Here is a 12,683-nt window from a genome sequence, read left to right on the forward strand (position 1 = left end):
GCTACTCTTTGAAACACATCCTAAAGGAAGTAAAAAAAAAAGCCACAGAGAAAATATTCACAATACACTTATCAAAGGACTTGTATCCCAAATGATAAAAAGAATGCTTATAACTCAGTCATAAAACAACCCAATTTTAAAATACAGGCAAAAAATTTTATATGAATGGCCAAAGAAGCACATGAAAAGCATATCAAAATCATTAGTCATCAGGGAAATACAATTTAAAACCAAAAGGAGATACTACTACATATCCACACAATGTCTGAACTTAAAAAGTTTATAACATTAGGCACTGATGATGGAGAGTGGTAGGAATGTAGAGCAGTATAAAATGGAAAACAGTTTGGTGGCCTTTTATGAAGGTACATATACACTCACCAAATGACTAGGTCATATGGTAATACCATTCCTAGGTATTTACCCAAGAAAAATAAAAAGATGTTCACACAAAGACTTGCACATGATGGCTGGGTGCGGCGGCTCATGCCTGTAATCCCAGCACTTTGGGGGCCATGGCAGGTGGATCACCTGAGATCAAGAGTTCGAGACCAGCCTGACCAACATAATGAAACCCTGCCTCTACTAAACATACAAAAATGAGACAGGTGTGGTGACACATGCCTGTAATCCCAGCTCCTCAAGAGGCTGAGGCAGGAGAATTGCTTGAACCTGGGAGGCAGAGGTTGCAGTGAGCCAAGATTGGGCCCCTGCACTCCAGCCTGGATGACAGAGCGAGACTCTGTCTCAAAAATAAATGACTTGTGCATGAATGTTCACAGCAGCTTTATCCAAAACAGCACAGCTGCAAACTGTTTATTTGCCTAAATGTCCATTAATAGGTAAATAAACTGTGGCATATCCATACAATGAAATACTACTCAGAAATAAAAATAAATGAACTAATGACATGTGCAACAGCATGTTATGAACCTCAAAAACATATCATGGTGCAAAATATAGGAATATACAATGTAGGCCGGGTGCAGTGGCTCATGCCTGTAATCCCAGCACTTTGGGAGGCTGAGGTGGGAGGATCACCTGAGGTCAGGAGTTCGAGACCAGCCTGCCCAACATGGTGAAACCCCGTCTCTACTAAAGATAAAAAAAATTAGCCAGGCCTGGTGGCACACACCTGTAATCCCACCTACTAGGCAAACTGAGACAGGAGAAATACTTGAACCTGGGAGGCGGAGGTTGCAGTGAGCCAAGATCACGCCACTGTACTCTAGCTTGGGTGACAGAGTGAGACTCCATCTCAAAAAATAAAAAGAATATACAATGTAGTGTAAATTTCTAACAAATTCTAGAACTGCAAAATTCATCTATATCAACAAAAAGTAGTGCAGTGGTTACCTGGGCAAGAGGTAAGGGTTGGTGACTCACTGCAAAGGGGCACAGGAAACTGATAGAAATGTTTTAGATCTTGACTGTGATGGTGGTTGCATGGGTATCTATATTTGACAAAACTCATCAAACTGTACACTTAAAATAGATGCATTTCCTTCCATGTAAATTATACCTCAATAAAGTTAATTTTTTAAAATCCATCTTTAGTTCCAGTGATTCAAGAAGCCACCTTTATTATAAGAAATCCATTTGAAAGAAAAAAAAAAAAACATTTAAATAGATTTCAATTTAAAAATAGTCATGGACCAAAAAGCAATATACAAATATAGACATAAAACAAAGATTACTTAAAAGCTAGGATTGAAAAACTCTGGCCCTTAATTTGATTAACCTTGGAAATAAATATGATGAGATAATATCCTTATTTATGTCTAGTATTACAAAAAGCACAACATACATCTAAAGGGCTATACTGGCAAAATCCTCAATAACTAGACTGAAATGTTATTCCACAGAGTCTCTTTCTCTCCACTGTGCCTCTCTGTTGCTAGATCCTCTCCCCTTTTCTGTCGCTGACTATAACTGACCATATACAAATTGAAATATTCTACTTTAACACAAATAATTAGTTCTTGTTCCTTAAACAGTGAAAATTTTATATAGTTTTTACTTTAAAAATCGAAATGTTGTTTTATTTATGTAGTCTGGCTCATTTGATCTATATGTATAGTGAAATAGCCCAAAAAATATTGTCATCAACAACATTCTTTGAACAAGTAAAAATATCTGACTTCACATTTTATAATTACTACTTACCACCTTACTTTTGGTTTATAAATTTTACTCATTTAAGTGATACTTTGTATTATTAAAATTTGATATATCTACAGTTTATGGATATCATGAGAAAAACTATGCAAAGCTAAAGAAAAAATAAATGCTTCTTATAACAACGGATCAAACATATAAGGAAAAGCTAAATATTCAACAGCTATAAAAATGTCAGCTTGATTTAATGCATTCCAAATATGGATGGGCTCCTTTTGTATTTTGGTTTTAACCATGTAATTTTACTTCCATTCCCCTAACAACTAAACACATCAGATTAAGCCAATCATAAATTTAGTTAATGTCTAATTATATAACGCGTTTCTATTACCATTAAACACAGAATGGTAGCCATCAAAGAGCAGATACTTTTAGAATAATTCCATTATAATCAGAAGTGTCAGTGCTGAATATAATTGTTCTAGTGCCCTATAATTAGGAAAGAGAAAGCATTTTATTGTAAGAACATGGATTCCAGTTCAGACGTTCCCTAACAAACTACCATGTCTGATTTTTACTAATCATAAAAGGAGGTAGTTTGTGTAAAAAAAAACAAAAACAAACAAACAAAAAAACACATATCAACTGCTAATCTTGACTAAACTCAGACTCCTTACTAAGACATTATCATTTCCTTCTACCAACGGAGATAACATTTTACATCAGTGTGTTGAAACTAAGTTTCATTTTGGCTGTACAGTCGTTTTTCTGAACTCTTACATTTTTGTGACATTCCTTAAGCAAGTTAATCAAGACGTTGCATTCTTCAGTGTGCAAGTGTGGAGATAAGTCAGGATGCATCTTTAGGAGATGATGACGGATCACAGCAGTGCAACCTGTGGATACAAGAGTGTCTTGAATATGCATAAACACATTTGTTATGCCACCTAAAAGTATCTTCATAAGAACCTCTAGTGACCTTTATCAGAGAAGTATGTTAACCATTAACCAGCTGTGTGACCTCAGGCAAATTATTAAACTTGAGACAAAGCTTTCTAATTCAATGATTTAACATATTCAGCAAGTTATCAGTAGTATTTAGAGAACCTGCAGGTTCAGGAGAAAAGCAGGAAGCCTCAAGAGACCCAATCCCGGAAATCAGCGCTAAAACAGAAACAGCTTGCTTATATTAATAAGCCTGACTTCAAACATTTTCGCCACATTCCCGAAATTAACAACTCATTTTGTTCAGATGAAATTGTACCAATTAAGAGAATTGGCTTATTATTTTAAAATGTATATTATTCTGAGGGTTAAAGGGTCATTAGTCTCATATTAGTGTGAATATAGACTGCTTTTTTCTTAATAGCTGGCTGAAAAAAAAACTAAACAATGAAATGAAACCAGAAGTTGTGAAAAAAATTTTCAAATTTAACAGATATAGCCATAAAACTAATTATTACACTGAAAACATGAAGATGAAATCCCTGAACTTAAGTTTAGTTGGTTCATTCACAAAGTGGAAAATTAGCAGCCAAGGTCAAAGGAAAAACATCATGGGCAGCTGGTTTTTTTTGGTAGTCAGGGGTCTTGCTATGTTGCCCAGGCTGGTTTCAAACTCCTGTCCTCAAGTTATCCTCAGCCTCCCAAAGTGTTGGGACAGGCATGAGCTACCATGCCCCACCTGGGCTTAACCTATTCTAAATCAGAAATGATTACCAAAAGAAAGAACCGATTAGCTGCTTTAATTTTTTAAAAGTTCCAAATAGAAAACAGGAACCAACCCATATCCATTAGGATGGCTACTGCTGAAAAAAAAAAAAACACAGAAAATAACGAATGCTAAAGAGGATGTGGAGAAACTGAAACTCTTGCGCACTGTGGGCGGGCATGTAAACTGGGATAGCCACTGTGGAAACTGGTATAGCAGTTCCTCAAAAAATTAAAAATGAAATTACCATATGATCCAACAATTCCACTTCCGGCTATATTCTCAGAAGAATTAAATGCAGGGTTTTGAAGAGATATTTGAACACCCATGTTCACGGCATATTATTCACAATCATTAAAACATGGAAGCAACCCAAGAGTCCAACAGACAATGGATCACCACAATGTGGTATATACATACAACGGAATACTATTCAGCCTTAAAATGGAAGGAAATTCTGACATATGTTACAACATGGATGAACTGTGAGGACATTCTGAATGAAATAAGCCAGTCAAAAAACATATATATAGGGTTCAACATACACAAATCAATAAATGTGATTCACCACACAAACAGAATTAAACACAAAAACCATGTGATTATCTCAATAGATGCAGAAAAGCCTTTGATAAAATCCAACATCCCTTCATGATAAAAACCCTCATCAAACTAGGCCCTGAAGAACATACCTCAAAATAGTAAGAGCCATCTATGACAAACTCACAGCCAACATCATACTGAATAGGCAAAAGATGGAAGCATTTCCCTGAGGACCGGAACAAGGGAACAGGATGTCCGCTCTCACCACTCCTATTCAACACAATACTGATGTCCTAGCCAAAGCAATCAGTCAAGAGAAATAAAAGGCATCCAAATAAGAAAAGAAATCAAACTGTCTCTCTTCACTGATGATATGATTCTATACCCAGAAAACCCTAAAGACTCTGCCAAATGACTTGAGTAGTTTCAGGATACAAGATGAACACAGAAAAATCAGTAGCATGTCTATACACTATAACGTTCAACCTGAAAGCCAAATCAAGAATGCAATCCCATTTTCAATTGCCACAAAAAAATAAAATACCCACGAATACATCTAACCAAGGAGGTAAAAGATCTCTACAGGAGGAACTACAAAACACTGCTGAAAGAAATCACAGATGACACAAACAAATGGAAAAACATTCCGTGCTCATGGATTGGGAGAATCAATATCATTGAAATGGCCATATTGCCCAAAGCAATCTACAGATTCAACACTACTCCTATCAAACTACCAATGGCATTTTTTCACAGAATTAGAAAAAACTATCCTAAAATTCATATGGAACCAAAAAGTGGCTCAAATAGCCAAAACAATCCTAGGCAAAAAGAACAAAAACCAAATGTATCACATTACCCTACTTCAGACCATAAGGCTACAATAACCAAATCAGCAAGCTTCTCCTACAAAAACACACACATGGACCAATGGAACAGAATAGCCCAGAAATAAAGCCACACACTTTCTGATGTTTGACAAAGTCAACAAAAATAAGCAATGGCAAAAGGACTTCCCATTCAATAAATGGTGCTGGGATAGTTGGCTAGCTATATGCAGAAGAATAAAAGTGGACCCCTACCTTTCATCGTATATAAAAATTAACTCGATAGATTAAAGATTTACATAGAATGCCTCAAACTATAAGAATCCTGGAAGAAAACCCAGCAAACACCATTCTGGACATTCACCTTAGGAAAAGAATTAGGACTAAGTACTCAAATACAATTACAACAAAAACTGAAACCTAATTAAAGATCTCAAAACAGCAAAAGAAACTATGAATAGAATAAACAGACAACCTACAGAATAGGACAAAATATTCACAAACTATGCATCCAACAAAGGTCTAATATCCAGAATCTATAAGGAAATTAATTCAACAAGCAAAAAATAAATAATCCCATTAAAAAGTGGGCAAAAGGCTGGGCATAGTGGCTCACGCCTGTAATCCCAGCACTTTGGGAGGCCAAGGCAGGCAGATCACAAGGTCAGGAGTTCGAGACCAGCCTGGCCAATATGGTGAAACCCCATCTCTACTAAAGATACAAAAATTAGCCAGGCGTGGTGGCGGGTGCCTGTAGTCCCAGCTACTAGAGAGGCTGAGGCAGGAGAATCGCTTGAACCCGGGAGGCGGAGGTTACAGTGAGCCAAGATGGCCCCACTGCACTCCAGCCTAGGTGACAGAGTGAGACTCCGTCTCAAAAAACAAAACAAATAAACAAATTTAAAAAAAGTGGGCAAAAGACATCAACAGCCACTTCTCAAAAGATATACAAGTGGCCAAAAAACATGAAAAAATGCTCAACATCACTAATCACCAGAGAAATGCAAATCAAAACCACAATGAGATACCACCTCACATCAGTCAGAATGGCTACTACTAAAAAGTCAAAAAAACACAGATGCTGGGGGAGGTTGTGAGAAAAGAGAATGCTTATACACTGTTGTGGGAATGTCAATTAGTTCACCCACTGTGGAAAGCAGTCTGGAGATTTCTCAAAGAGCTTAAAACAGCTACCACTTGATCCAGCAATCCCATTACTGGGTATATAGCCAAAAGAAAATAAACCATTCTACAAAAAGAGAAACATGCACTCATATGTTCTTTGTAGCTCTATTCACAATAGCAAAGACATGGAATCAACCTAAGTGTCTATCAGTAATGGATTGGATAAAAAAAATATGTACATATACACCATGGAATACTAAACAGCCATAAAAAAGGACAAAATCATGTCCTTTGCAGCAACATGGATGCAGCTGGAAGCCATTATCCTAAGTGAATTAATGCAGCAACAGAAAGCCAAATATGGCATATTCTCACTTATAAGTGGGAGCTAAACACTGGATACTCACAGACATAAAGATGGCAACAAAAGACACTGAGGACTAATAGACGGTGGAAGGAGGGTAAGGGCTGAAAAACCGTTAGGTACTATGCTCACTTACCTGCCTGACGGGATCAACAGTACCCCAAACCTCAGCGTCACCCAATGTACCCATGTAAGAAACCTGTACATTACATATACGCAAAATCTGAAATAAAATTTGAAATTACATATTTTTTAAAAGGCAAATACTTTAACATTCCACTTATACGAGGCACCTAAAGTAGTCAAAATCAAAGAGACGGAAAGTGGAATGGCGGTTACCAGAGGGAGGTGGAAGGGCAGGAGGACATGAATATGCAGTTACTGTTTAATAGGCAGACAGTTTTACAAGATAAAAAGTATTATGCAGATGGATGATGGTGATCACGGTTGTACAACATTATTAATGTATCTGATACCATTGAACTGTGCATTTAAATGGTTAAGATGGTAAATTTTATGTTACGTGTATTTCACCATGCGAATTTTATGGTATGTAAATTACATCTCAAGCTGTTAAAAAAAAAAATTGTGAGAAATTCAAACTGCCCATCCACCTCCCACTCAACAGAAACAAAAAACTGTCTGAACAAATAATTCCAAAGGATTACAGCATAGCTACTATTTCAATTGCAACTTATAAAAATGCAGTAGGTCCCTGTTCTATTCAGTTAACTACTAAACACACACACACCCCCCACAGCTGAAGACCACAAAGCCATTGCACCTAGTTTTCATTTGAAACGAAAAACGAAAATGCAGCCAAGTTTAAATTTTGTTTGCCTGCCACTGACTCCAAGATCCTTCCAATGACATTAATTTTTGCCTTAGAAAAATTAAGTTTCATAAAGTTCAGCAATTTAAGTTATCTAATATCATACCAATACTATGCACCTACATTTATGTGAAGTGTTACTTATCTGGTTTCTGCCTTATTTTTTCCTAAAGAAAACATACACTGGTACAGGCCAGGTGAGGTGGCTCACACCTGTAATCCCAGCACTTTGGGAGGCTGAGGCAGGTGGATCACCTGAAGTCAAGAGTTCAAGACCAACCTGGCCAACATGCCGAAACCCCATCTCTACTAAAAATTCAAAAAATCAGCCGGGCGTGGTAGTGGGCACCTGTAATCCCAGCTACTTGGGAGGCCGAGGCAGGAGAATCACTTGAACCTGGGAGGCAAGGTTGCAGTGAGCCAAGACGGCACCACTGACCTCCACCTTGGGTAACAGCACAAGACTCCATCTCAAAAACAACAATAACAGAAAACAAACACTGGTTTAATCACTAGAAAATGTCTCTAACATTTTCTAAATGTATTTGACAAAATATTTTTGCACACTTCTATCAACCAGCACTCAAATGTGTGCCTTTACAATTCAGAAACAAGCTTATGATGTACTGAAATGATTTCTTTAATTGACAAATACCTGAGAAGACACCTGGCCGAGATAATATTAATAGATGCAAAGATGTATGTAAGCCTAAGTACATAAAATGGTACATATTTTCCTCCCTCTATAACAAGTTTACCTCAAATACGTATACTATTGTCAATCTGGGTATGGTACCAATAAAACGTCTTCCCTTCTAATTCTCATTATTTAGTTTTACTTTGAATTGACAAATAATAATTGTATATATTTATGAGGCCCTTCTACTTTCTTAGCCTAGATGACTATGTCAAAGAATAAAATGGTTTAATTTCATTTCCTTTTCCTATTCTTGGTAAGAAGCTACTACTTAACCTAAAGCTCTAAACACTCACCTTATCCCTTATCCAACAGATTCCTTGCTTTCCCCATCACTCCTTTCTTCTACCACATATTTTTAGCTAGATATGCTCTTCCTCCCCTTGCCCTCTATCTACCCGTCACCTATGCTCCCTTCCATCCACTTTGTGTCACTTGGCTTTGCCTAAATGTTGGTGCATACACAGATGTACTGCTGTATTCTGGGGTGTAATATGTAAGGTACAGCTGTAAAAATGGCAATGTTCTCTCAGAACACATGTAATTAAGTGCTGATGTCTTCCAGTACTCACCTTTAAAAGACTATTCTAGTAACACAATTTAACTCAAATATATTTAACTGAAGAAAAGCTAAATAAGTATTCCATACTCTTATTCTTAAAATTTCTTGAAAGTCATAAGAGGATATCAACGTTATTAGTTTAGAAAATAATTTGTTGAACACTTGCCAAGTGCTAAGCACAAGTCTTATAATGCAACAACCCTATGAAACGGGTGGTAGCCTTTTAAATTCAGTTGAACCATGAGAAATTGTATTTTTATAGGTCAAAATATGCACTGCCCACATTTTCATAGAGAAACTAAGCCCCAGGTCACACAGTAGTTAGCTGCAAAGTCACAACCCAACATAATCTCTAACCATGACAGATTTTTAATCCATGCTCAAAATAGGAAAGACAGGCCTTCACAGCAGTTTGTGAATGAAATACATTCAGATGGAAAAACTATTTCCCAAAGAGCTTCTGATTGACTACAAGTTCAACAGGTAGTCATTCCAGACCCAAGTTCCAAAGCAGCCAACGTAATATTATCCTGTAAGTGTGGAAATAGTGAGTATTTCCACAAAAAAAGAGAAGAGTATTGTATTTGTCACTAGTCAGCTACTCACAAGTTATGTCATTTTGGTTACTAATCTGAGACCTAAGCCTCTCTTTCATAAAATGGAATTTGCTCTTGACCTATATCTCAGTGACGGCATGGGTTTAAAATAACTTATGTGAGGCCGGAAGCGGGGGCTCACGCCTGTAATCTCAGAACTTTGGCAGGCCGAGGCAGGCAGATCACTTGAGGTACGGAGTTCGAGACCAGCCTGGCCAACATGGTGAAACTCAGTCTCTACTAAAATACAAAAATTCGCTGGGCGTGGTGGTGGGGGCCTGTAATCCAGCTGCCTGGGACGCTGAGGCAGGGGAATCGCTTCAGCCCTGGAGGCAGAGGTTGCAGTGAGCCGAGATGGCACCACCTGCACTCTAGCCTGGGTGACAGAGTGAGACTCCATCTCGAAAAATAATAATTATGAACATCAGCAGCATGGTGGAAACGAAAGTGAAAGGAACATAAGACCCCGTTCTTGGATGTTTCCAGTGAAATAGAGAGAGAGGGATAAATTCCATTCAAACTGTTATTATTTGAATAGAGTAATATTTAATTCCAGTGCAGACCCCATGCCAGGCTGCTCCTGGGAGCGACCCCAGGGGCTGCCTGGGGAGAAAGGCTTAACTACTCTGACTTCCACCAGTTTGTCAGTCTCATCTTTACAATGGCATTTAAGAAAACATCAAAAGGGTAAATTTGTCACGATTCCACCACCTCCCTCCTCAATCCAGCCCCATCCACTGGGTATGCACACAATGATACCAAAACAGTCCACTGAAATTCCTTAAAATTTTCAGCTGTCAAATGTGTTTTGATAGCTAGCTAAGGGGCCCATAAGGGCAATTTTAACTTTTCCTGGGGAGTAAACTGGGAGGGTAGAAGCGGTAGGGTACTCTTAGTGAAGATATAAAAATTATAGCTTTATTTTACTCACTCCTTCAACCTTAGTCTACTGACTCTGAGGTACAATTTTCCTCAAGAGTAGTCTAAGATTTCAACCACCAGGTGGCACAATTTTAGAAAATAAATCAAGAGCCAGCGCTGTATTAACCCTAGTATAAAGAAAACGGGAAAGCATTCTAATAACTCACTTCAGCAAATCTATAATCACAAGGAAGAACCCTGTATTTTAATGCCAGTTGGCTTTTCTTTAGAAAGATTTTCCTATTGTGCGGCTGCACAGGAAATTTACACTACAGTTGTAATTTCTAATGTTACTGCAAAATAAGCAAAAAACAAGGCCAGAAAAGTCTGTTGTGCAGAGTCTGAAGAATCTGTTCTCCAGAAAAAAGACTGTAAACACTCCGCTTTCTAAAACATATCTTTTTAGGCTAGGCGCGGTGGCTCACGCCTGTAATCCCAGCACTTCGGGAGGCCGAGGCAGGCAGATCACTTCAGGTCAGGGCAAGCCTGGCCAACATGGTGAATCCCCGTCCCTACTAAGAATACAAAAATTAGCTGGGCGTGGCCTGTAACCCTAGCTACTCAAAAGGTTGAGGCACGAGAATCACTAGAACTCGGGAGGTGGAGGTTGCAGTGAGCCGAGATCGCGCCACTGCACTTCAGCCCGGGCGACAAAACAGGACGCCGTCTCAAAATAAAATTTAAAAAAATAAAAATATATAAAAATAAATAACATAAAACATTTTTAAAGCCTATATTTCGGCCCTGGTATTAAATAATTACTTTTCAACTTTTCAAACTTGAGCCATACTGCAGCAGAGGTCGCAGACACGGTCGGGGACTGCCTCCCCTGCCCACTTCCGCTTATCACAGCGACTTATCACAGGACCAATTCTAAACCGATACCACTAAGAAAGTGACTGGAGCTGGCACTGTAGACTCCATGCCAGGCTGCTTCTGGGAGGGACCCGGGGGGCTGCCTGGGGAGAAGGGCTTAACTACTCTGACTTCCACCAAAGAGTTTCTCAGTGAATGCGCCCTCGCAGCTTTCCCTGTATAAACATTACCAGGACTCACAAGGTGCCGAGCACTCTGCCAGAATCATGTGAATTTCAAAGGAAAATACTCGTTCATACATCTCAAGGAACGCACAGGCTCGTGAGCGAGCATTCTTGCAAATGCACATGGTAAATGCCCAATCGATGTTCGTTGAATGTCAGAAACTGACAACTAGTTCAGGCCTCAACGCAGCAGGAAACAGATGAAAAAGAAACTCATTTTAAATCAACTAAACAAGTGCAAACGCCATGCATATAGAGGAGAGGAGATACGAATGGCATCACAACATAATTCCTTTGCCATCGAAAACTTCCATGCCTTTTAAGGTTTTAAATGAAGACTTCCAAAACGGATTTACTTAAGACTCTACATAAAACGCCTGATCTTTAAACCCAAGAAAAGAAAGGTGAATGTATTACTTCCCTAGAAAAAAAAAAAAAAAGTATTAAAAGAGAAAAAAAGAGTAAAGTGTACTGACGGGGCTCTTAGTAGGTTCTCACATCACAGGGCACTGCAGCTCAGACATGCTTGAACGGCCCCCGTTTTCTACCCCCAAATTCTCAATTCAACAATAACAACACTTTATTGGGCGCTCATCGTGTCAAACCCTGTGTTGAGGGCTCCATTCCTCAAGGCTCATTCTACCGGCGAGGAAGCCCCGGCTCCGGGAGGGGAGGAGCGCGCCCAAGGTCATCAGCCAGTGAGTGGCGAGCGGACTCTAACCCAGAGCGACGCCCAAGGCCTGTCTCGGCCACCAGCGTGTTCCAGCGAGCGCCCAGCCACCTCACTCGCAGCCTCCCCAGCGCAGCAGCCCAGCTGTGGGCCTCCGGCAGCCGGGTCTTCCTGGTCCCCGCCTCCAGGGGCCGACGGGCGGCAGGAAGGGGCTCGGCGGGACGCGCCGTCAGGGGACCTGAGGAGGAACAACGGACCGCGTTCGGAACCGCCTGGACTCCCGAGACTCACCCGACTCGTGGCCACACCGGCAGAACTCAAGCTGCAGTCACCGACGGAGACGGCCGACCCGAAGGCCGGCTGCCAGGGAGCAGACAGCTGAACCCCTTGCCAGACGCCGAAGCCCAGAGACGCCCTCCACCGCTCCACCGCAGTCCCGGCTCCCCACCCCCGCCGCCCGCGGGCCCTAAGGCGCATGCGCCGCCTGGCCTGGAGGGGCCCATTTCCGTCCGTCGTGGGGGGAGGCACAGTGAGTCCACTGAGGCACGGCAGCGTCTAAGGCACAAGCCGAGCACACAAGCCAGATCGTAATGGAGCCTATGTGTAAGTCCACTACTGGTGCAAGGCTGCACACTTCTAAGAAGAGCGGCGCGGGGGCTCGGCGACCTTCGCTTCAG

At 40.2% G+C, this 12,683-nt stretch overlaps 1 protein-coding gene across 10 annotated transcripts in view; it reads right to left on the reverse strand.

Annotated features, from left to right (window-relative positions):
- CMC2 (C-X9-C motif containing 2) overlaps positions 1 to 12,683 on the reverse strand; it is a 60,727-nt gene that overhangs the window by 18,361 nt on the left and 29,683 nt on the right. For 5 of the 10 annotated variants that reach the window (XR_010124251.1, XM_063654128.1, XM_063654126.1 and 2 more), the window contains exon 1: positions 12,298 to 12,483. Coding sequence is in view for 9 of the 10 variants with exons in the window: in XM_063654128.1 (XP_063510198.1) it covers positions 12,298 to 12,483 (186 nt within the window). In the remaining variant the exon portion in view is untranslated. Of the gene's footprint in view, positions 1 to 2,898; positions 3,097 to 12,297; positions 12,484 to 12,683 lie in introns of those variants that run through there. The other 5 variants (XM_054452558.2, XM_054452554.2, XM_054452555.2 and 2 more) reach the window with 3 other exon arrangements.

Source organism: Pongo pygmaeus, chromosome 18, assembly GCF_028885625.2.
Source record: "Pongo pygmaeus isolate AG05252 chromosome 18, NHGRI_mPonPyg2-v2.0_pri, whole genome shotgun sequence".
Taxonomy (NCBI): Eukaryota; Metazoa; Chordata; class Mammalia; order Primates; family Hominidae; genus Pongo; species Pongo pygmaeus.